The sequence below is a fragment of the Phascolarctos cinereus genome, unplaced genomic scaffold, assembly GCF_003287225.1.
Source record: "Phascolarctos cinereus isolate Bilbo 61053 unplaced genomic scaffold, phaCin_HiC Scaffold_5;HRSCAF=322, whole genome shotgun sequence".
Classification (NCBI taxonomy): Eukaryota; Metazoa; Chordata; class Mammalia; order Diprotodontia; family Phascolarctidae; genus Phascolarctos; species Phascolarctos cinereus.
This window is the reverse complement of record NW_027555958.1, coordinates 375,301,022-375,327,206: the sequence shown is the minus strand read 5'-3', so window position 1 is coordinate 375,327,206 and position 26,185 is coordinate 375,301,022. Positions and strand designations below refer to the sequence as shown.

Below are 26,185 nucleotides of genomic sequence, written 5' to 3'. Positions count from 1 at the left end.
AGGAATGACCTTCATACAAGTCATTTGTATCTCTGAGCCTTAGCTTTCACATCTATGAAATGGGCATAATAATATTTGTACTACCCGACTGAAACAGAAATTCTCATCCTTCCAGAGGAGCAGCTTAGGTTCAAGGTCTGGCCCTGCAACTAACTAGCTGTGTGATCTAAGACAAATCATTTCCTTTCTCTGGACCTCAGGTTCCTATCTGTCAAATGAAAATAATGATGTCTCCTAAATAATAATGATTTAGAGGGTACTTGAAGGTCTTCTGAAGTAAGGAGAATGTGGGAGCATGTTTACTACAGGAAGCATGTCCCAAAGATTTCAGCAAATCTGCACTAAGACTTTTGGGACACTGTATATAAGAGAGTCAGGTGTGCGAACTGGCTTGAGAAGTAAACCACCCTAGAAAGAAAAGCGTGATAAGGGGGGAAAGATTACATTATGCTTATACAGAATGGCCATGTGCTTATTTCAACAATCAAACAACTATCCAATGCCCCATATGTATCGTAGTATGCTAATCACTAGGATACAAAGAAAAACTGACCCCTGCCCTCATTCTACTAAATGAATGTTTGCCAATTCTTTTTTTGGGTGGTAGGTAAAGAATTGTACTTATCTGTATGAGGCAAGGAGAGACAGCATAATGGAAATCACAGTTGACCTGGGTTCAAGTTCACCTCTGACACATATTGACTATATGACTCACCATGGTTAGTTATTTACCTTCTCGGTGCCCCCAGGCAATTCTGTAAGACTAGAAATTACCCAGTACTGTCCACTGGGCATGACCATCTGGTGGTAAATGGGGGCAGTCTCTTCATCAGGAAGTCATTATGACAATAAAATTACATGTCCAGAATGAAATATATGGTACACACATACACACATACACACAAATTTGTTGTTGTACAATCATTTCAGTTGAGTCTGACTCTTCATGGTCCCATCTGGGGCTTTTTTCTATTTTTAATTTTTTATTAATTCATTTATTTTTATATTTATTATACCACATTTATATTATTTATAATATATTAATAATATCATATTAACATTATATTATATTTATTATATTCATTTTTATTAATTTATTCTGATTTATCAATAATCACTTCCATATGCTTTTGAATTTAAAATTTAAAAATTTTCTAAAAAAATTTTTCTCCCCCTTCCTCCCCATCACCCTCCCCAAGACAGCGCACAATCTGATATAGGCTATACATTTACATTCCTATTAAACATATTTTCACATTAGCGTTTGGGGTTTTCTTGACAAAGATGTTGGAATGGCTTGCCATTTCCTTCTTCAGTTTATTTTACAGGTGAGAAAACTGAGGCAAACAGGGTTGAATAGCTTGCCCAGGGTCACACAGCTGGTGAGTGTCTGAGGCCAGATTTGAGCTATGAGTCTTTCTGACTCCAGGGCAGGTGCTCTGTGCACCATGGCGCCACCTAGTTGCCCCAGAAGGGATCTTAGAGACCAAGTAATTTAACCCTTACTTTTTTGTACATGAAGAAGGTGAATAGAGAAAAAAATGCTTTGAAAAGTATAAAGTGCTACACAATATCAGTGTGGTGACAGATGATTATTAATTATTATTCTAGATGGAGGTCAAAGCTGCAGCAATTAAGGCTCTGGGAGAACTAGATATTTTACTATCCTGGATCATCCGGAACTACCGACCTAAGGCTGCTACTAAGTGAGGCCGAAGAACAATTCTCTACCCTTAGAAGCAAAGCTGAATATGGGGGCCCTAACCAGTGTGGTGACCACACTCTCTAAGAAACAAAAATCAGGACTTGTGAGTTGCAAAGGAATAACCCTTTGCCAACATCTCATTAAAAAATCTATGTGATTTTCTTGAAATTAGAAAAGAGCTGAAAAATTCAGGACATGTGGTCAACATAACAGTGATGATTAGGCCAAATTTGGGGGGGCGGGGAGGGATGGGTGTGAAGGTAGGGAAGGATGATGGGAAGTATATTAAGTCTACACAGAATATTTGTTTTTGTCTTCACTGAAGAGATTTATGGGGAGATGCTGGGCTTGGATAGAGGCAGGCAAGAACCCTGGCTATGACATGGAATTCCATTGGCTGCTGTCAGGCTGTCCAGTCCCACTTGGAAGATGTCTTTCTCTGAAAGTTGCCAAATAGTTTCCTGCTCTATTTATGCCTTTTGGATGTACCTGTTTTGTCCCTTGTCATGTCTATGGGATGGGAAGGTCCTGGCTTCCCTCTAATTTATTGTGACATTGTTTGCCCCATGTCTGTGATGTCAGCTGGGCGATATCTGGGTAGTACATATTGTACCAAGTGTTCACCGCGCTTAAATAAACTCAGTTCTTCACCACCCCCAGGGAAGCGTGTTCTTTGCAGACAAGACTGTGTGGGGAGGCTTGGACTTGTACAATGTTGGGGCTGGAAAGGACCTTAGAGGGCATGTAATTTAACCTCCCCTCCTCTTTCAGATAGATGTCTGATAGACGTCTTCAAATATTAAGGGTTGTAATAATAATAACTTTCATATGCCACTTCAACATTTGCAAAAATTTTACAAATATTATCTCATTTGATCCTAAGAATACCTCCAGGATGTAGGTGCTATTATTATTCCCATTTTACAGATGAGGAAACTGAAGCAAAGAAAGACTGAGTGACTTGCTCAGCATGATACAACTAGCACTATCTGAGCCCGGATTTGACCTCTGTTCTTCCTGACTCTAGCTGTAGCACTGTATCTACTATTTCACCTAGATGTCAATAAGATAGCTAACATTTGTAGAGTACTTCAAGGTTTGTAACATATATTACAAAGGATCGTAGATGTAGAGCTAGAAGGAATTTTAGAAATCACCAAGTCCAATGCCCTTATTTTACAGATGAGGAAACTGAGGCAGAAAGCAGTTGAGTGATTTGCACAGGGTCACACTGTTAATTGGTACAAGGGATAGAGTGCCGGGCCTGAAGTCAGGAAGACATCTTCTTGAGTTCCAATCTGGCCTCAGATACTTATCTGTACGGTACAGATACATGTGCAAAAAGAACTGGAAAAGGAAATGGCAAATCACTCCAGTATGTTTGCTAAGAAAACGCCAAATAGGGTCATGAAGAGTCAGACACAACTGAAATGACTAAACAACAAACACTGTTAATTATTAAGTATCCACAGTCAAATTTGAACTCAAGTCTCTCTGACTCCAGGAACATCTACAATTACTGCTACTACTACTACTATCACTACTACTACTACTACTGCTACTGCTATTGCTACTACTACTATTACTACTACTACTGCTACTACTGCTACTACTATTACTATTACTACTACTACTACTACTACTACTACTACTATTACTACTACCACTGCTATTAGCTTACATTACTATGTAAATAATTTACTACGTAAGCAGTCAGTGCACTAAGCACTTTATATTTATTAGCTCATTTAACCCTCAAAACAACCCTTAGAGGTAGAAGCTATTATTATTTCCATTAACACATGAAGAAACTGAGGTTGAGTGACTTGTCCAGGGGGGCACAGCTAGAAAATATCTGAAATATATGGATTCAAACTCAGGTTTTCCTGACTTCAGGCCTAGTGCTCTAACCATTGCTGCCTCTGCCACTACACTGATCAGATTGGTCCCAAAGTGGAACTGGCTGCCTAACAGAGAGTGGGTTTCCTATCGCTGAAAGTGCTCAAACTGAATTCTTGTTGGGAGCGTTATAGGAGGAATTCCAGGTTTGGTTGGACTCAGTGAAGTTTCTGAAGTCCCTTCCCAGTATGAGACTCTGATCCTAATATGAGGAAATAAAAGCAAAGAGACTCACCCAGAATTCCAGAGCTAATTAATGATAGAGTAAGATAGAGAATCAGGCCTCTTCCCTCTCGGTCCAATGCTCTTCCTGGTGCAGCCTGATGGGGAGCCAGAATTAGACCCTCCTTCCTCCACTACCCCCTCTCCCTCCGAATCCTCTTCTGTTCTAAATGTATGCTCCCTTCTCCCTTTTCATCCAGAAGACGCGGAACCTACCGTCTCACAAAGATATATCCTTGGGACGACAGTGCTGGATGGAGTGATAACTGAGAGGGGGTAATTGTCAGGCAACAAAGAAGCTAGAAATTTCAGAGTAGGGGGGAAGTCTGGGGTTAGGCATTGGATACACAGGGAAGGTGTTGGCATTCTTTGGGGACACAGCTTTGGCCCTCTTATTTATTTATTAGTAATAGTAATACCTAGCATTTTCATAATGCTCTAATATATGCAAGGAACTTTATAAATATTGTTTCACTTCATCCATGCCTGACCATTTTAATAATAGTAATATCTAATATTTATGCAGCACTTATTGCATGCCAGGCATGTAGGGTTTGAGGCTAGTAACTCTCTTAGACTCAGTTCCTTCATCTGTAAAATGAGAGTGTTAGACAGGATAATCTTTGAGGTCCCTTCTGGTTCCAAATCCGTGATTGGAGTACAGTCCTAGAGCAGGGGTGGGCATTTTTCATTTAAGTCCCTTCCCCATCCTGGATGTCACCAGCAGTGGCTCCAAAGTCTTATCTGCTAGTTCTCTCAGGACCCAAGGATGTAGCTCATCTTTCCCATCTTTGATGAATTAATTCATCAAAGACATCTATGTGCTCACTTATCTGGTACATCAACTTTGTTAATTATTAATCATACTATATATATATACATATATATATGTATATACACGTTATATGTAGTACATTGATTATATTCATATGTTTTCAATTATTACATAACAAAATGATCATTTTTGCTCTGTCACTTTAGGAAGCTGAAATGTGTTTAGCACAGTGCCTGGTGATAGTAGGCATTATATAAATGTTTTTTCCTTTCCCTTCCAACCTTGTTTCTAGTGTAATTGTCTTTTTAGAGAAAATAGGAACAAAATAAAAATTAAGTAGCACTGCCTTTTCTTTGTTGCAGTGGTCATCCACCCTGAGCAAAGCTCCTATCCCTTCTTTCATCCTTTGTCTACAAAAATAGCTTTTAAAAAAGTGAAAAACCAAATCTTTTCTATTTGCATTAGCTTTCCTTGCCAGCCTCAACTCCTCCAGAGCTTTAGTGTACACTAGTGATTCTGTTTTTTACAGGAATTTGCCACACTCATGTATTTCCTTTCTGAACAGGTGGTCTGTAGTATACTTCAGTGACAAGATCACTTGTTTATCTCCCCCATTAACTTTTACCCAAATGCTTGTCATCATGTTTTCTTTCTCAGGTTCCTGTATTTCCTCACATGAGTATACCTTCATAATATTCACTACTAACCACACACACACACACACACACACACACACACACACACACACACACACACACACCCCTTTTCCTATCCCATTTCTTTTGTACAAGGTATAACCATCCAGAGCCATAGTGCAATTGTGGATTTTATCCTATCACATCTCAACAATACCTATGAGGTCTAATTTGCCTCCTTAGTTAATATAATTAATAATAGTACCTCTGATTTCCCTTGTTACCTAAAATTTGGTCATTTGTGTATAAACATATGAGCTCATGGGTTTTATTATAGGTTCTTTTCTTGGATTTTTATCTTCTTTGAATATCTACCTCTGAGCTGCTATTCCTGCTTTTTTGTGGCTACTCTACAACACCTCACTTAGGTATATATATATATATGGCATTACATATATATATATATATATATATATATATATATTATATATATATATATGTATGTATCTGATATGTGTGTATGTAATATGTATATGTGTATATATGTCATATGTGTATATATGAGACACACAAACACACACACATAGAGTCTTCTCCCTCCTCCATCCCTTTTAGTTTATCCTCAGTTTCTTTGAACTTCTTGTGAATGTCTAGTCCCCACCCCTGGTTTAAGCTTTCATCATCAATTATTGCTCTTAATACTTGACCACACCCTCAAATTACCCTTTCTTTGTCTTACTATCTCCACAGTTACAGCCTCGCTCACCTCCCCTTCAGCCCTGCATCAACCACCAGTCTATTTCACCAATCTGCCCCCCGCATCAATCTAACAACAGCAACAACTTGCATCATATATGGCTCCAACTATGTGCCAGGCACTGTGCCAAGCACTGCACAAATATTATCTCAGTTGATCCTCGTGACAACTCTGGGAAGTGGATGCTCTTATTATCCCCATTTTACATTTAAGGAAACTGAGATAAGTAGAGGTTAAATGACTTGCCCGTGGTCACACAGCTAGCAAATGCCTGAAGTTGGATTTCCACTTAGGTCTTCCTGATGCCAGGCTCATAACTTTATCCGTTGTATCACATAGCTCTGTGTAAATCCACTTATGTCAGTTTTCTCTTTGTTGTTGTTTTGTTGTTTCAGTGTCCATTTGGGGTTTTCTTGGCAAAGATACTGGAGTAGTTTGCCATTTCCTTCTCCAGCTCATTTTATAGATGAAGAACTGAGGACAACAGGGTTAAGTGACTTGCCCAGGGTCACACAGCTGGTAAATTCCTGAGGTCAGATTTTAACTCAGGTCTTCCTGACTCCAGGCCTGGCACTCTATCTAATGAGCCACCTACCTGCCAATTTTCTTAATCCTTTAATTGTTCTATTTACTTTTTCTCACTTATCTAGCCTAGCCTTTCCAGCTACCTTATTCTTACCTTTCAGGAATCTATCCTTCCAAATTCTATTCTCTAACCCTCCTTAATCCTTAAAAAAAAATCCTCCTTAACCAACAACCATACTTTCTGGCTCAGTGGGATTATGTCATAAGGATTCTTCATAGGTATTGGAGAAGGAGCAGAGGAGAAGCCCAGGTTGTTGATAGTAACATAGATCACAGGACTATAGATTTAAAGTTGGAAGGTACTCTGGAGGTCATCTTGCCAATAGCCACATTTTATAATTGACAAAACTGAGAAGAGGGGGAAATGACCAGTGCTAGAACCCAGGTTTTCCAACTCATAATAGCCTGGTGCCTACAAAAGCACTGTATTTAAAGTGAGAAGACCTAGGTTTAAATACCAACTCACTTACTCACCAACTCAATAAGTCTGTGAAATAAAGATGTTCTCTGAGGCCCCTTCAAGTTCTAACATCCTATAACCCTATGATTCATGACTTTAATTCCAGCAGGGGCAGTGGTATGGTAAAAAGATCATTGGATTCAGAGTCAAAAGACTTGGGCTGAGATTCTGCCTCTGACATTTATTACCTCTTGCCAATGGGCAAGTTATTTAATTTTTCTGATGCTCAGTTTCCTCATCTGTAAAATAAGATCAGTATATTTTCATTGCCTACTTTGTGAGCAAAGTGCTTTGGTAATTCGTACAATGCTATATAAATTTGAGTTTTTGTTATTTTTTGAAGACAGGAATGGACAAAGCCAATTGGTCAAGGAGATCCAGACATGGTGTCATGATGCAGCATAACATGTAGGAAACATATTCCTAGGAAACAGTAATAAGGCAACTTTGCCCGTCAGCTTGAGGGGTGGAAAATCAAACAGGAATACATATTAGTAGGCTTTGGATGGAGCAAGGGGCTCCTCCTTTCATCACTCCCCACCTTTCCTAGGAATGTGGCCTGGGCCCCAGGCTGGGAGGAGTTCCCCAGGCTCCACGCCTGCCAAAGGGAAAAGTCTCTTACCTGTTGAAGAAACTTGAGAAGAGATTTCTCCCCTCCCCTCCCCTCTTTCCCCCTACTTTCTCCTCACTTTCTCTGAACTCACCTCCCTCTTGCCTATCCAGCCCTTCTGAAGGCCCTGCAGGTTGCAGAGTCTTCCAGTCTTACCACAGCAAATGACACAAGCAGGTAGGAAGCTGTATTGAGATATGAGTACATACTGAGTATGACTTAGCAAACAGGGTATAATCTTCAGCAGCAAATTCAGGGCTTGCCGTAGGTGGAAAAGGAAGAGGTGGGTTTTTTCTTCTTTATTTTCTCATACTTTCCTCCCCAGGGCTAACTTGGCCAGGAAGAGGTGTTTATTTATTAAAAAAGGATCCTCTCCTCTCTCTCATACCCAATTTGCCTTTCATCTCTGTGGATTTTGTAAATTGTTGCTTCAACCTTATTCCTTATTTTGAGAAATGATGTGAAGCTACAACAGATTTGGATCTGTACTAGTCTGATACTTCTCCCTCCCATCCCAATAGCCAATAGCCCAGGGTCCCCTGGCTCTGCACTTAGATGGACTAGGTTGGATTTTGGGGATATTACTACAGACCATCCTATCTTTGGCTCCTTATAGCTCCCACTCAGAGTAAACTCCAGGCAATTGATAAATGGCACTGATGTAAATTTGTGCCTAGAGCAGCTAGGTGGCACAGTGCAGGGCCTGGAGTCAGAAGACTCATCTTCATGAGCTCAAATCTGGCCCCAGACGCTTCTTAGCTGTGTGAGCCTGGGCAAGTCACTTAACCTTATTTACTTCTGTTTCCTCGGTAAAATGAGCTGGAAAAAGAAATGGCAAACCATTCTATATCTCTGCCAAGAAAATCCCAAATGGGGTCACCAAGAGTCAGACACAACTGAAATGATTGAACAATAACAAAATCTTTGTCTAGGTTTCCATAGATGGGGATAACAGAGTCCTCAATTCCCATACAAGCACTTATGTGGTCAAATGATATTGAGGGCAAGCTGGGGTATACTGGCAAATGATTAACATCCAGCTCTCTGGGGGAAGAAATATGTATATGTACATACATACATATATACATATACATGCATATATATATACACACACACACACACATATACATATATATATACATACATACTGAAATTTCTAATGCAGTTTATTTAATCTGCATTATTTATATTTTCTCTATTACTCTCTCAAGTTTAGACAAAAATGAAATGAAATAGAATGAAAAAATAAACAAAATCCTGATTTGTATTGTTTGTCACTTTCTGAGTTGTAAATGCTCACAATAAAAATTTAACAATCTACTCTTCTAGCTGGTATGAACTGGCTCCCACACACCCTTGGAGAGGACAGTATTTCATCCCACAGAAAATGCAGAAAACATAAAGAATTCAAAGTAGTCCAGAAACAAAAGTCTGAAAAAATGAAGTAAATACTTTTTAAAAGAAAAACAAATAAAATAGATAAGCCATTAATGAACATTTTTTTTAAATTGAAGAAAATCAGATTATCAGTACCAAAAATTTAAAAAGTGAATCCACAATCAATGAAGAAGAAACAGAAGAAATTATTAGGAGTTATTTCCCCCAATTATATGCCAACAAAACTGACCATCTAAATGAAATGAATGAATATTTACCAAAAAATGTAAAATGCCCAAATTAATGGGGCACAAAAATATTACAAATGAATGTAAAAAAGCAAAATGGTTATTTTTCTTATATTTTACACTTTTTGCAGTTATTATAAATAGGATTTCTCTTCCCATCTCTACCCACTAAATTTTGTTGGTAATATACAGAAATGTTGTTGTTTTATATGAATTTATTTTGTAATCCTATAACTTTGCTAAAGTTGTTTTAGTTAGCTTTTAGTTGACTCATTCAGGTTTTCTAAGTATCCCATCACAATATCAGCAAAAAGAGATGGTTTCATTTCCTCTTTGACTAAGCTCATTCCTTCCATTTCCTTTTCTTGTCTTGTCACTATAGCTAGCATTTTTAACTCTATATTGAAAAGTAATGGTGACAATGGACATCTTTGCTTTACCCCTAATCTTTTTTGTAAAGGCCTCTAATTTATTCCCAGTATAGATAATGTTGTCCCTCAGTTTTAGATAAATACCACTTATCACAGTAAGTAAAGTCTTTAGTGTTTTTGAACAGGAACAGATGTTGCATCTTTTCAAAAACTTTTTTGTATCCATTAATACAATCATATATTTTTGTTGTTACTGTTATTAATATTGTCAATTATGTGTATAGCTTTCCTAACATTGAACCAGACCTACATTCGTGGTACAAATCCATCCTGATCATAGTATATAATCTTTGTAATATGTTGTTGTGGTATCCTTATCAATATTTTAATTAAAAATTTTGCATCAATATTAATTAGGGAAACTGGCCTACAGTTTTCTTTCTCTCTCTTTTTCTTTCTTCTCTCTCTTTGGCCCTCCCTGATTTAGGTATCAAGGCCATATTTGTATTAAAGGAGGAATTTAGTAGTACTTCTTCCTTCTCTATTTAAAAAAAATTGTGTTCTATTTTATTTTTCTATTCATTTTCTTTTATTCTAATTTATTTTTTAAATGTTTTATAGAATTTACTTATACATTTTTGTGATCTGAGGTTTTTTTTTTTGGAGGGGGAAGAAGTTCATTTATGGCTTCTTCAATTTCTTTTTTTAAGATTAAGTTAAGCCCTCTTTTTTTGCTCTATTAATTTGGGCATTTTACATTTTTGGTAAACATTCACCTATTTCATTTAGATTGTCAGTTTTACTGGCACATAAGAAATAGCTCCTAACAATTTCTTTTATTTCTTCTTCATTAGTTGTGGGTTCATTTTCAAAACTTTTTGTACTGATAATTTGATTTTATTAGTTTTTTTTAAGCTAGGCAATGGGGTTAAGTGACTTGCCCAGGGTCACACAGCTAGTAAGTGTCAAGTGTCTTGTCTGAGATGGATTTGAACTCAGGTTCCCTGACTCCAGGGCCAGTGCTCTATCCACTGTGCCACCTAGCTGCCCCTTGATTCATTTTCAAGTCAGTAGTTTTTATTATGAGATGCTTTATGCTTTTTCTTTTTTTTTAGTCCACTAATTTTGTTTTAATATTTCTTGCTGTCTCATGGAATCATTAGTTTCTATTTGGTCAATTCTAATTTTCAAGGGATTTTCCCTCTCTGGGTAAGGTTTTGTACCTTTTATTTCAAGCTATCAGTTCTCTTTGCAAGTCTTTTTTCCACAGCTCTCATTTCTTTTCCCATTGTTTTACTTTTAGCAGTTTGATTTGGTTTTTAAAATTATTTTTAGTTGTTTTTAAAACTTTTGCATCATGTTTTCCAGGAATTCTAGTTGGAATTGTGCCCAAACTGTGTTTTTCTTTGAGGTTTTGCTTGTAGATGTTTTATAGTCATTCTCTCTTCAGGGTTTGTCTCTTGAGCACTCATACTATCATAGTAGCTCCTTATGGTATGACTAATTTTTTTTTGTTGGCTCATTTCTTTGACTTAATGGGAGGGGTGTTCTGCACACTTATAGGAGGAATATCTGGATTGGAATTTTGTTCTCTTGGGTCCTTCTTCTGCTTTCATGGGGGGTAGCGAACATTAAATTATTCCAGGATCTCAGGGACATCCCAGGCTGGGAACCTGCAAGTTTTCAGTGCTCTCAGTGTGGTTTGATCCAGAGCCAAGTTTACTCACTGCTCTCCTGGTCTCACCTCTGTAAATTCCTGACCTGGGATGGGGTCTGTACAATGATTCTATAGGCTTGCCTATAGAACTACCAGTAGACTGTTGCTGGTATCAGCCTCTGTCAGTCAATTGGAAAACTCTGCAGATTCAAAATCACAGAACTGCAGGATTCACATTGAATTGGGATTCCTGCCCTGGTTGTTCACTGCAGGGTTGAGACTAGGCTGATGGCTACAACTAAGACCTTACTCAGTTGCTGGGGTCAGAGCTACATAGGACTATCTGCTTCTGAACTTCTTCCTAGCTCATTGCACAGTCTAGGGGCCATAACTGCTCTTCTATGGAATGTTCCACCACTATCTCCTCCCAAGCCCAAGTCTTTTCATTTGTCCACCCTGGATCCATGACCTGGAAGTGAATAGTGTTCAGTTGTTCTGACATGACTTTGATGAAGTCGTGCTGACTCTTTGCAATTACTGCTTCCTTTTCTAAATGTTCATTACTTTAAAAATAAGATATCCTATCATTTTCTAGGAATCAAAGTCTAGTTTATTGACTTTATAGTTTGCAGACTCTTTTCTCCTCCATATTTGCTTTTGTCCAGGCCCATAGCACTTCTCCTGTTCTCTGTGATCTTTCTAAGATCCCTGACAGTAATCACATCTATCAATGCTTTCTGTGCCCAAGGTAGTTGGTCTGGGCCAGGTGATTTGAACTCATCAATGGCGGGTACATGCTCTTTTATTATCTCTTTACTTATTTGGGGTGTCAGCTCCCTATTAGTCAATTTTTTTTCTGCCTTCCCTGGCTTTCTTTATCTTCCAAATAAAATCTTGTCTTCTACAGGAAGCCTTTCCCAACCTCTCTTTATTGTAATGCCTTCCCTCTCTTAAAATTTCCTATTTTTTCCTGCATATAGTTTGCACATATTTGTTTGCTTGTTCTCTCCCCTATTCGATTGTAAGTTTCTTCAGACAGGGACTGCATTTTGCCTCTTTTTGTATCTCTAGTGCTTAGCACAGAATCCAGGGAATAGTAATGCATACTAAATGCTTATTGACTGACTGTTCTGCTCTTTTTAGTTCGAATATAATTTTTTTTTCCTGGCAGAGAAAAAGATGGACACAGTCAGAACTGAGAAGCTCTGGCTTCTTTCCATCATTAGTTATCATCATCCCATTTGAAATAGTCTTATCTCTTTTTTGTTTTTTTTTCTATAATTTTATTGTTATCTTTTGTTTCTTATATCACCAGAATTTCTTCAAGTAGCCTTCCCATACCCCTTCCAGAGAGTCAGCCCATATAACAAATAATATTTTTAAAGAAAAAGAGAGGGAAAAATCAGTGAAATTGATCAGTACATTGAAAAAGTATGAAAATATGTACAGTTTTCCATATCTATGAACTTCTCACTTCTGTAAAGGAGTTGGGAGGAGGTATAGTCTCATTTCTTTGGGGGGGGGTCCATGCTTGCTCTTTGTAATTTTGCAATATTCATTTTTTGTTTTGTGGCTGTTCTTTCCATTTAGGAAATATTGTTTTCTTAAATCTGCTTATGTCACTCTGCATTTGTCATAAATCTGTACTGTTCTGTCTCTGTAGTATTCATTATTTCTTACAGCACAGTAATATTCCATTAAATTTATGTACCATGACATTTTTAGCCATTCCCCAATTGATGGGCATCTACTTTGTTTCCACTTCTTTAATATATTTGTTATATGTGAGGCTTTCTCCTTATCAATGATTCCTTGGGGTCCAAGCTTACTAGTGGAATCTCTGGGTCAAGGGGTATGGACATTTTAATGACTTTATCTGCATAAATCCAAATTGCTTTCCAAAACAGTTGTACTGATTCACAGCTGCACCAACAAGGCAACAGTGTCAGATGAAGCCAACGTGGCAGAGCGACAGGATGTAGAAAGGTTACAACTTGTACCATCGGAGGGAGGAGCCAAACCAGTGAGATCCTAGCAAGATGTTTTTAAGGTGGTTGACCATCTTTCCCTTATGTACATGAAAGATTGCTGGATTTGGGTTTGGAAACAAAAGACTTGGTTTTGAATTGTGGTTCTGCTCTTGTGTAACTACGGAAAAGAAATTACCTTTACTGGACCTCAGTTTTCTCATCTATAAAATAAGGGAAATGGGGTAGGTGGCCTTCCACTCTCTTTTAGCTTTAACGTTCTGTGCTTCTGCAAATGCTCTAGCATTGCATGAATTCCATGCTCCTCAGAGGCAGCTGAATTCAATTCAATTCGACCAATTTTTTTTAGAATACTCGAGAGGCAATGTGATTTAAGGCATAGAGAACAGGACTAAGAAGACTTGGGTTCAAGTCTTGCCTTTGATACATATTGGCTGTGTGATCCTGGGCAGATCACTTACTCTCTTTGTGTCCTAAGCACAGAAATGGTTGACCTACATTGATAGAGGCAGAGCTCCTCTCAGGGAGCTCCTTTTACCAATGGAATCATAGGTTCAATTTATATTTTTTTCACAATATCCTGGGAAGTAGAAGCAATTATGATTCCCATTTTACAGTTGAGGAAACTGAAGCAGATGGATGTTCAGTAATTTGCCCAAGGTCACACGACTAGTAAGTGTCTGAGGCTAGATTTTAACTCAGGTCTTCCTGAGTCCAGAGCCAGGGCTCTATCTACCTAGCTGCCTCTATGTAATTCAATCTTGCCATTTTACAGTTAAGGAAATTGAGGACCAGAAAAGTCAAATGACTTATCCAAGGTCATATATGTGTCGTATCCTGAATCTGAACACAGGTTATCTGACTTCATTGCATCACTGCTGAGTTAGAACAGAACCCTTTTTTGGAGGGAGGGGAGACAATTGGGGTTAAGTGAATTACCCAAGGTCACACAGCTAGTAAGTGTCTGAGGCTGCATTTGAACTCAGGTCCTTTTGACTTCAGGGCCAGTGCTCTATCCTCTGTGCTACCCCTAGAACTGACTCTTGAAGGTTGGATGAAGAAGCATATTCTGTTTAGGGGAATAACCATGATGTGTTTGGGAGGCAGTGAGGGTAGTTAGGATATAGTCTAATTGGAAGAGAAAGTTCATGTGCACAAGCATTGGGATATGAGAACAGAAAGATCAACAAGATGAACTCATGAACTTTCTTCAGAAATTTGATGATTGGATCACTAAAATGTTAGAACTAGCAGGGACCTTTAAAATACTCCAGTCTAGAGTTTCCCAAGTTTCTTCAGGGGATACAGAAACTTGTCAAAGTGATGCTGGAAATATATTATCCTCTTAAAATCAAGCAATTTTATTTCTTATGTATTAGAGGGAACATAGCTTAGTGGATAGACGGCCAGCCTTGATTCACCTCTGGCTGAGGTGAATCAGAACAAGTTACTTAACCCCTGCCTGCCTCAGTTTCCTCAACTGTAAAATGGGGATAATAATAACCCCTCCCCCTCCCCAGGGTTGTTGTGGCGATCAAATGAGTTACTATTTTTAAGTGGTTAGCATAATTTCTGGGTATAGTAGGGCCACATTTGAGGTCCTAGGGGGCCGCATGTGGCCTTGAGGCCACAGGTTCCCCACCCCTGACTTAGCATCTCAGTCCTCCAGACAATTCTCTAAGACTATAGTTGCAGAGACGATATCAACGTACAGTGGCAAAACAAATTTCCTTACCGGGGAGTTGCCTATACTGATGAGATCAGAGAATCAGCCCCTGTCCCTCTGTCTTGTGTACATTTGCATGGCAAACTCTAACATTTACTTCCTTTCATCTTGAATAGGGAGCATAAGATGGTTTACTGAAGTGAAGTAGTGTGGGAACCAAAAAGATGGTGGGCCACCTCCCCCGAGTCCAGTGGCCTCACAGAGCCCGCAGAGGGGAAGTCGCTTGTTTGAGGTTACATACCTAGTAAGTTGCAGAGCCAAGACTTGAAGGTTTTCCATTCTGAATTTCATAGGCTGTATTCCTGTCCCCATTTCCATTCTGGGAGGCAATAAGGTGGGGCTAGGAAGAGGCAGAGGCTGGGAAATGTCTAACCATATCCCCCAAAGAGTCCCTCAGGCATTAATTGTCTTCAGGATCTCAGCCTAAAAATCCCACAATTGCACCTGCTTTAGGAATTGAGGAAATGCCCTAGCAATGGAGAAATTCCGAGGGAGTTCCAGACCTTACATGTCTGGTGCTCACTTCCTCCATTTTACCTGCTTATAAGTGGGATCCTGCTTAGACTGAGACAGACACCACTCCGGGGAGACAGAGCCAGCGGTCCCAAGTCAAGGTAGGACACCGGACTCCTGGTCCCACTCTCTTCTCTTCCTTTACCACTCAGGGATCTGCCTGAAAGCCTATGGGCACAGAGCATCCCTCACAAGAGGCCAATGTCATGGGTTTACCGACTGAATCAGCCAGTTAGGACTACTCAGTTTTGTGGTAATGACATACGGATCAGTACAAGTCACTGCTTTGGAGAAATGACTCAAAACGTGTGTCCTCCTGACAGTCAGGCCAGGAATCCCTTCCAGCACAGTAGATGAAGGCACTCACTCTAGAAGGGTGACAAGCTGGGTGGTGCAATGGATAGAGCTCTAAGACTGCAGTCAGGAAGACCAGAGTTCAAATCCAGCTTCACACACTTCTAGCTGTGTGACCTTGGGCAAGTCATTTAACCCTATTTACCTCAGTTTCTTCATCTGTAAAATGAGCTGAAGAAGGAAATGGCAAACCACTCCAGTATCTTTGCCAAGAAAACCCCAAATGGAGTCAAGAAGAGTCAGACTGAAAAATGACTGAACAACAACTCTAAAAAGGGAAATGCACAACTTATCGGCTCTATATTTCCCAGGGCCTAATTTAATCATTCAGGGTTTCAGTTCATCAGACCAGTTTCTTTTTGGTCTCTGTATTCCCAGTGCCTAGCACATAGTAGGTCTTAATAAGTGTTGAATGGATGAATGGCCACCATTTCTTTGGTGGCATAGCTGAGAGGCCAAATCATCTCAGATGACTGGAGTCCCTTTGACAAGAAGCAGCAGAAACAGAATTTTAAATCAGATCCTCTAACTTTCATATGGACTCAGTACTCTTTTAATTATGTCCATGTTGTCTCTTCCTGTTGAACATAAGCTCCTTGAAGGTAGGGACTGTTTAATTCTTATCTTTGTATCTCCAGCATGTTGGGCAATGCCTTGCAGACAGCAAGTGTCTGATAAATGCTTGTTGGCTGATAACAAGAAATCTAAGCAGAAGAAATAGTCACTCAGACTCTGATAATTTCGAGTACAGGCACTGCTATGTCTTACATTACTTTGTATACTCACTCAGGCCCCTCCTTCCCCTCCCTGCCTTGCAATCTCCCACCATACCCTAGTACCAAGTATGACACCGAGTTATACCCAAGTTATCCAAAGCAATGCTTTGGAGGCAACTAGGTGGTGTTATAGATAGAATGCTAAGTCAGGACTTTGGAAGACCTGAGTTCAAATCTAGCTTCAGACATTTACTAGCTGTGCGTCCTTGGGCAAGTCACTTAACCCTGGTCTGCCTATTCTATAAAATTGGGACCATAATAGTCATCATTTCCTAGGACTGTTGTGAGGATCAAATAAGATATGATTTATAGAGTACTTAGCATAGTACCTGGCACATAGTAGGTGCTTAATAAACACATGTTCTTTTCTTTCCTTCCACTGAGCATATATCAGGTGGTTAAAAAAATAGGTTGATTGGCATTTCCTGATAGACATCCTATATGCACAGGGCGCCGTGGAAATTCATTTAAATATTTATTCATTTAATTCAACAATGATGATTCGACAAATATTTATTACTTATATGCAATGGATAGAGCTCCAGGCCTGGAGTCATGAAGACCTCAGTTCAAATCTGGCTGTGTGACCCTGAGCAAGTCTAACCCTGTATGCCTCAGTGTCCTCATCTGTAAAATGAGCTGGAGAAGGAAATAGCAAACCACTTCAGTAACTTGTGCAGAACATTTTGCTAAATGCTGGGTGAGATAAAATTTTAGATAAAATGGTGCCTGGACTCTTGGAGAAAGGAGGAGGAGAGAGAGACAGAAAGAGAGACAGAAATGGATAGATAGAACATTTATTAAGTGGTGCTTTCTAAGTGCCATGCCTTATGCTAAGTGATGACTATAAAAATACAACCAAGAGAGTTCCTGCCCTCAGGGAGTTTCCATTCTAATGGAGGAAGGTGTATAAAGAGAAATGGGAAATGGAAGGGCTGCACACTCGATGCCACAATTTGGAAATGGTGGCTGGGAAATGAAGTGGAGGCTGAAGGGATATAACATTTACATAGATGACTATAATAGATGATAATGCATGAATTACCTGAGAGGTCCATCAGCACATGGTCTAGAGGGCTAGAAGGTGATACATTTTTCAATAACTCAAAGACCATCTGTCAGTAATAAAGAAGCTGTGATCTGCCTTGGTGGAAAGAGTACCCATACCAACAAAATCACAGAGTTAGACATCTAAAAGAGGGAAAAGATGTATATACAAGTAACAATGCTACAAGGTGACCTCAGGGTCAACTGAGTTCCTCTGGCTTATCTCAGGAGTGTCCAGGTCCTTGTGTGTAACTTCAAGGGTATTTAGGCCCTGTGAGTGACTTCAGAGGGGGTTGCATGCCTTCGATTATCTCAGAGGCAGCTGAGTCTTTGTGGAAGCCTGGGTCTCTGCAGATGATCTCATGGGCTGCTGAGTACCTGTGTATAACCTCAAAGGTCACTGAGCTCCTGTGAGTGACCTAAGGGAAAGAAGGAGCTGGGTACCTGCAAACAGCCTCCAGCATATGCAAGACCTTGAGGTGATGTCAGAGATAGCTGATGCTTGTGATTGACCCCAGCGGTGGTTGGGTGACCATAAAGGTTCTGTGTTCCTGAGGTGACATCAGGAATAGCTGGTCTCTATGAATTACTGCAAAGGTGCCTAGGTTGCTATGGGAGACTTCAGGGATGACTGGTGCCTATGGGTGCCTGAGTCTGTATGGTTGACTTTAAGGGTGACTGGGTCCCTGAGATGACCCCAGGATACCTGTAGCTTTTCTTTCTGGAATTTTCAGCTAATGTCTATAACTAAACTTGGAGAGAGAGGTGTCCAAACTAATATAGTCTCCCATGCCCTCCAAGGTGATTGTCTGCTCTGAGGTGATTGGGAGCAACATTTGTAGGATACAGTTTGGGGTTGACATTTCAGCATAGTCACCACTAAGTTTCTTCCTGAACCACTCCTCTTAAGGATTGCAAAGTGGTCCTTTCAGTGATCAAGATCTTAAGCTTGAATGCAAAAGAGTCCATTGTCTTTACCTGGGTCATGGCACCCATTACTTCCAATGGGGAGGGAGGCAATGATCCTAGCTAAACCAGAGTTAAGGTTGGTTCTCACCATTAATCCATTTTCCCTAAGAAAGGCCTTAGCTTTTGTTCTGCCCATTTTCCTAAAGAGAAAAATCTATAAGGGGTTTTAAGTGGGAGAAATATTAGGAAATAATATTATTTAGGAAGGACATTGACAAACTGTAGTTGGTCTAGACAGATAATGATCAGAATGATGAGGATGTGAGAGACCAAGCCATCTGAAGAGAAGGCTCAAGAAGAGGAAATAAGAGGTTTTTAATATGCTTCCACATCAACATCCTTCCTAAAACATCATACCCAGAACTGAACCAGCACTTAGCACAGTGCTTAATAAATGCTTGTCAGCTGCTGACTGACACAAATATTCCTGTTGTGGCCTGACAAGAGCAGGATGCAGAGGAACTATCACTCTCTTAATCCTAGATAGTGTGACAGTCTTAATTTAGCCTAAGATTGCATTAGCTTTTATGGCTGTTATACCATGTGTCAACTTGTGTTGAGCTTACAATCCATTTAATGCCCCAAACATTTTTCAATGAACTGCTATCTAGCCATACCTTCCTTATCTTGTATTTATGAAATTGATTTTTTTGAACCCAAGTGTAAGGTTTGACATTTATCCCTCTTAAATTTCATCTCATTGATTGGCATACATACTGGTATACAAAATACCTATAGTGGTTGATGGACAAATGGTCACCACTGATGACAACAGTGTTCATTAGACTGATGTCACTGCACAGAAATGCCCTCTACCTCATCCCCATCGAATGACTTTCACTTGAAGACATCCATGAAAGGGCAAACCTACTACCTCTGAGGTAGCCCAGTTAACCTGTGGATGGCCCTAATTTTTAGAGTTTTTCCTTACATGAAGCCCCAATTTGCCTCTCAATAGCTCCCACACATTGCTGCCAGTTCTGTCTGTTAAGGTAAAGTAGAATCATGCTATTTTGTACAATATTGTTGTTGTTCAGTCGTTTCAGTCATGTTTGACTCTTTGTGACTCCACTTGGGGTTTTCTTGGCAAAGATACTGGAGTGGTTTGCCATTTCCTTCTCTAGCTCATTTTTTTTGGCTAGGCAATGGGGTTAAGTGACTTGCCCAGAGTCACACAGCTAGTGTCAAGTGTCTGAAACTGGATTTGAATTCAGGTCCTCCTGACTCTAGGGCTGGTGCTCTATCCACTGCACCACCTAGCTGCCTCTCTAGCTAATTTTACAGACAAGGAAACTGAGGCAAACAAGGTTAAGTGACTTGCCCAGGCTCACACATCTAGTATGTATCTGAGGCTGGATTTGAATTCAGGAAGATGAGTCTTCCTAATTCCAAGCTCAGCACTCTATCCACTGCACCACCTAGCTTCCCATTGGAAAAGCCGGAGAGAGCTATCTGAATGGCCTTTCTAGTCTTGGAGATGGCTCATTTCCCCATTACTTATCTGATTATGGAGCCAGAATTGTATATTATAATTATCTATGCCTATGTCTTATCCATTTAATAGAATGTGAGCACAGGAATGACATTTTCTCTAAACTGTATTCCTCCCTAGTGTTTAGCATGGTGCCATGCACATAGTAGGTACTGTTGCATTGTATTAAAACAAACAAACAAGCAAATAAGACTGCCCAATAACTGCTTGCTGTTTGCCCTTCATTCTTGAAGAGGACCATGACATCAGGGAGGTGATGCCATGATATGAGAGTGAATTGGAGGGAGGGCTGAGCAAAATCACCAGCATCACCTTTTCCTCTAGAGCCGTCTTGATCCAGTGGCAAGATATAGATCAGGATGACTGGAGATAATCCAGGATGCAGTGGGGGACCTTGATCTTTTCAAGCTAAGGTCTTTAACGGTCTCAGTTTGACTGAGGCAGGGCCCATTCAGTGATTAAGGCTTAATAAGAAATGAGGCAAAGAATGGCCTCTTTAAAAAAAATCTATCTGGAGGGGGAGACCCCTGGTTTCTGGACAAAACAGAAACAATTACTACTTACATTCATTCTGAGCCAATCAGGGCCCAAACAATGACTGAGTAGGGCTTGGCCTGGGACCTATTGTTAGCCAGTCAAGGAGAGCCAGAGTGATTTGGGATTTAGGCCTGATAACTGCTCCTTTTATGAAGGCATTGCTTATAACCTGACACTTAAAGAAAAAAGTCTGGCTTGTAGCCCATTAGCTTTATCTTCCCTTGGCTGTGAGGTTGGTTACATCATCAATGAGTTTCTGATTTCCCTTAGGCAGTAAAATGAAAGTAATAACCTCAAATAACCAAAGTGATCTCAAACAAATGCTTGAGGGAGTTAAGGCTTCTCTGTTGCTCCACCCCAGAAGTCTTCAGGGGCTATCAAAGCTACCGAGTCAGGTGAAGCTCCTTTGGTATTCCCCAGTTCCCTGGCAGGTTCATGGGGGACCAGAACAGATAACTAGATTGGCATTCAAGAGAGGGAGGAAATATGCGTCATTTTCCCTGAACAAGTTTTGACATTTTTCCCTGAAATGACATATTCTACTGATGTCTGATGCTCCAGGCACTACTGCTGCTTAGTAATGACGATGGGGAAGGGATGGTGGGGAACATAAAGGTACCTGTGGCTTCACTGGGCCCATTCTGACAGCCACCAAACAGCAACAGAAGGTCTCTGATAGTCCCCTGGCCCTGCTTCTCCATACAGAAAACCCTGGGTTTGCTCTAGTAAGTGATATACCAGGACCAGGCAGGTCATTTAAAGACCTAGTCTCAGTGAATTGGGATGGGGAAAGCTTTCCAGGGACTTGTTAGAAGAGAATCAATTGAGATATATTTTCTTTTCTTTGCAGCAAAATTCTTCATCCAAGTCAATGCCAGATCCTTGCCCAAAAATGAAGGGCTGTTTTTTCTCCCTATGTCTTTTCTCAACTGTGTTTTTACTATTTGTGTTGCCCTCTTTGGGACTAAAAAGACTCCACTTGGGAAGCTGTGTCCTGTCCATGAACTTTCAGGAAATAAGGAATGAATTTTTGGAATTAAAGGCTATGTGGTATGTAGGGGTTTGTGTGTCTATGTGGGGGGGAATCCCACTTTGCTGGTGTCTGAGTCTCTCCTGTGCCTTCACTGCTAGTCACATACTCCCAACTGGATTCATTTCTTGGAGTTTGTGCACAGAGACACAACCTAGAACCTGGGGACGTGAGGGTGGGGAGAAATTCATTCTGGCTTTTGGAAAGGATGTCTTTGACCTTGGTCTGGGGAGATGGGAGGTGGGAGATGAAGGACTGAATGGGTTTGCCATTCGTGCCTCTAGGTGGAGCCATTAACACAAGTTCTTCTTGATTTCCCTTCTGTATAGCAAGCTGAAGATGAAAATTTGGACAACAGAATCTTGAAGAACTCAGAAGCTTTGCAAGACATAAAGGTATGGGCCTGGCACAGAGAAGCGCTGGGTGGTAAAGTGGGGTGCAGAATTTCAGGAATGCCAATATCCAAAGCCATCCAGCTGATCCTCCTATATCTAACCCCATCCCTTCGTTTTTCTCCTCCAGCCTACAGAGAGGTGTTGCTTTTTCCACCATTTATTGAGGTTCTACTTAGACAGAGTGTTCAAAAACTACCAGACATCCAATCACCACATTCGCCGGAAGGTCAGCAGCATCGCCAACTCCTTTCTTGGAATCAAGAAGGAGCTTCGGCTCTGTGTGAGTAAAGGGTCCCGGGATACCAGAATCCATCTTGGTATATAGCCTAGAGTAGCTTGGGGTTCCTTCTCTATCAATGCCTTCATTTTATAGGTAGGGTGACTGAAGCAGCAAGGTCCAAATTATGTGGTTAGGGAACAGAGGAAGTCAGGGCTATACCTCAGGTTTCTCGATTTCTAAGAATCTACTCATACTCCTTTACTAGGTGGTACACAGAAGCATATATCAATGCAACCTGCATCCAAAGCAAGTGATCAGCAATCACCTTGACTGCTTGGGTATCATAAAGGTATCACATGGCTGAGTCACAGGAAACAGACCCGCGTCTGAACAGGATTTGGTCATCCAGGCAGATCTGGCTTGTGGTGGGAGGAGAGGAGGGTAGGACCAACAGGGGACTGGGAGGTGAGCTGAGCTCACTTTCTTCCAAAAAAGAAACCAAATTGCTGAGTCTCTAGGCTGGCACTTTGCAGATTATTCATCCTTCTCCCCCTTAGCCCCAACCCCATGGGTTCTGGAGAGTCAGAAAGGAGAAATTCTGAAAGCATTTGTCATGAGGAAGGAAGTCCCTTTATGCCTGGAGGTTGACATGTAGGGAAGCAATAATTCTCACCCATACCATTTCTGACAGCATTTTCTAATGAAATATATCCCTGTTTGTAACCTTTACAGCATGACCATCTGATATGCCACTGTGGGGAGGAAGCAAAGGAGAAATACGCCCACATTCTGAGTCACTTTGAGAAGGTAAAATACATAGTTGGCATTGGTGAGGTTGGGTTTCTTTCCTGGGCTAAATTCATACAAAGGCTGACCGCTTCTACTGCTATAGAATCCTATGGTCCTGGAGCCACAAGAGGTCTCCAGAGGTGATGGTTTTTCTTCCCTCGCCTCTAAGCAAGGCCTTACCTGTCGAAGCTCTGCAAGGGCTGGCCATCCGTTTGTGAAAGAGCTCCTAGAGCTGATCATTTTCCTGTCCACAAGTTGAAAAGAGGACAGGGCTACCATCAAAATCACCAGAGCAATATTGACAGCTTCCAGTCCAGCTGCTGAAACTGGAGATGTAATCCCTCACCCCAACTCCTATCCCACAGCCTCACACTCATCTTAAAAACACAACCCGAAGTATCTTATCTTTTGAGATAGGACTGCTTTCAAAGCTTCCACAAGGAGGCTCAAAACAGAATGCATTGCTCTCGGGTTTCCATCAGATCTACCTGGGAGGAGTGGGTGGAGGAGGAGGAAAACTAGGTGAGGAGGAGGTCAGAGATTGCTTCTATCTGATGTAATTATTGATAAAGTGATTTCATGGCAACAGTGGTGGGTCTCCATACAGGATACCTGAGTTCAGATGATCGGCCTGATACTTACCAGCTGTGTGTTCTCCTCTGTAAAACGAGGGGGTTGGATGAGATAAGCCCTAAGGTCTCTTCCAGTTCTAAATCTATGATCCTATGACCATTGGCAAGTCACATACCTCCCTGCTGTCTATGTGACCCTGGGCAAGTCACTTTTCCTCTAATTGCCTCAGGCAGCTCTTTAATAATATAAATTAGAGGAAGGAAGGAAATGAGCATTTATTAAATGTCTTCTACGTGCTGAGTATTATGCTAAGCTTTGTAAATATTATCTCATTTGATCCTCACAATCATGTGAGGTAGGTGCTAGCATTTCCCCCTATTTTAAAGTTGAGGAAACTGAGGCAGAGAGAGATTAAGTGACTTGCCAGGGACCACACAGATAGGATGTGTCTGAGGCTAGATTTGAACTCGGGTCTTCCTGACTCCAGGCCTCTATCCACTGTGCACTATCCACTGCATCATCTAGTTTCCTATCCACATCTACTGGGAATTCTCCAACCAATCAGCAAACATTAAGTGCCTAATGTGTGTCAGGCACTATGCTATATGCTATGGCTGCAAAGACAAGAATGAAGCAATTCCTGCCCATCAGGAGCTTGCATTCTATCTCCATGCCAATGATATCACTAATGAAATCCCTTCCCTGTCTCCTCAGATTCAGTATTTGAAGTACTCTAGGAATGTTATTGTCATTATCATTTGGTATTCACCACAGACCTTTCTGGTTCCTTTTAGCTAGATGGTCAGAAGGCTGTGGTGAAAGCCCTGGGAGAGCTGGACATCCTCCTGAGATGGATGGAAAGGACTAAATAAGAAGAAAAAAGTGGCCACCTTTGTGTTAATCCCTCCATGGGGGTCCAGCCCCCTCAATAACACTCATTGAGCTAGTTCAGAATGGCTCTTTCCTTCATCATATAATAACCTGATTATTTATTCCCTCCACGATTCATGATCATGGAGCAGTCCTATGCTCCACGTCCCTACAGCTGAGTACTGTGGTTTGATAGGATGCTTCTGTTGCCCTCTTTTCTTTATGGGCATGTATTTATTAATATTGCATATTTATTGTTTCTTTTTTAACTTTTTAATGTGTTATTTATTTTTTATTTTGATAAGCCACTCCCTATTTTTGTCTGTCAATTGAGACTTTTTGTGCCTATCATTAATGCCTCTTGAATTTTCCTTTACCTGAAGGTCTTTTGAGTCTAGGAAAATATGTGTGACTATTGAATAAACAGGTCACCTTACCTCTCTAAATATCACTTTCTTCATCCATAAAACTAGGGCTTGGACTAGTTGATAGGGTACTAGACTTGGAGTCAGGAAGGTCTGGGTTCCAATCCTGCCTCAGTTTCTTGGAAGTTATGTGACCTAGGCAAATAACTCAAAGGCTTCTGGTAACTTCTCTAGGCCTCTGTTTACTCATCTGTAAAGTGGGGGGATTGGGCTTGATGACCAAAAGGTACCTTCCAGCTCTAAACTTACAATACTATGACTCTCTGGTCTTTAAGGTTTCCTTATCTGTGAAATGAGGACAATAATGCTTACAATGCCTACCTCACAGGGTTCTTTTGAGGATTATATGGGCTAAGATACAAGGCTCAATTGTTATCTCCTTAAAAAGAACCTTCCTGATTTCCTCAGTTTTTTTTACCTTCATCTCTCTCCCATATGTATTTATTTATATCTTGTATTTACTTCTCTGTGAACATGTTGTAATATTCCAATACACTGTAAGCTCCATGAGGGTAAGGTTCATTCCTCTTTTTTATTTGCACCCCTAGAGCCTAGCACAGTGCCTGGCACATAGTACATACTTATTAAGTATTAATATTAAGCATTAACAATAACAATTTATAAATAATAAATATTTATTACTTAACTTATGATAGATGTAATGAGCCTTAAAATGATATATAAATGTCAATTATGTATAATTACTTTCTGCTTGAATATTCTGTAAGATCAGCTGGAAAATGAATTCAAATTGATCCAGTTCCTTTACTTCCCTGACGAAGTAAGTTAATGTCTCTGGGCCTCAGTTTCCTCCTCTGTAAAGTGGTAGCATGGAACTAGATGGTGTCTGAGGTCCCTTTCAGCTCTAAATCTACATTTAATAAGGATTAACTGATTGTTGAAGAGTCTATGACACTGAATGCCTATCATGTATCTAGGGCTGTGCTGGGATTTATTTATTTATTCTTTATTGAAATGAAGACATTTCCTTTTTTAAAAAAATGTTTTAAAAATTGTATATTTTATTATAAACTTAGATATCAACAAACATAGACATTTCAATTTACACAAATCAGAAATATGGTTGTTTATGAACACTGAAGTTCTGTTATATAATTTAAAATATGTACATATACATGTTAAATTGAGCACAGTAATAAAATCGCCTTGTTTATTTCTA

General features: G+C 40.2%; 2 protein-coding genes across 3 annotated transcripts in view; both read left to right on the top strand.

Annotated features, from left to right (window-relative positions):
- Positions 1–2,364, top strand: part of IL19 (interleukin 19) — a 14,723-nt gene extending 12,359 nt beyond the window's left edge. For both annotated transcript variants that reach the window (XM_021003089.2, XM_078156357.1), the window contains one exon: positions 1,612–2,364. In XM_021003089.2, coding sequence (XP_020858748.1) covers positions 1,612–1,710 — 99 coding nt within the window. In that variant the 3' untranslated portion in view covers positions 1,711–2,364. The remainder of the gene's footprint in view (positions 1–1,611) is intronic.
- Positions 1,728–26,185, top strand: IL20 (interleukin 20). The gene is made up of 6 exons (XM_078156358.1): positions 1,728–1,808; positions 21,554–21,757; positions 22,063–22,128; positions 22,256–22,408; positions 23,081–23,155; positions 24,505–26,185. The coding sequence occupies exons 1-6, from the start codon at positions 1,752–1,754 to the stop codon at positions 24,580–24,582; spliced, it is 633 nt and encodes a 210-aa protein (XP_078012484.1). The 5' UTR covers positions 1,728–1,751; the 3' UTR covers positions 24,583–26,185.

What these genes read in the sequence shown, in the direction of transcription:
- IL20 (XM_078156358.1), top strand. Translation starts at nt 1,752, where the DNA reads ATGGGGGCCCTAACCAGTGTGGTGACCACACTCTCTAAGAAACAAAAA. An exon ending in AATTAAAGGCTATGTGGTAT is followed by an intron (nt 21,758 to 22,062) that starts GTAGGGGTTTGT and finishes CCTTCTGTATAG; the next exon opens with CAAGCTGAAGATGAAAATTT. An exon ending in AGAAGGAGCTTCGGCTCTGT is followed by an intron (nt 22,409 to 23,080) that starts GTGAGTAAAGGG and finishes TAACCTTTACAG; the next exon opens with CATGACCATCTGATATGCCA.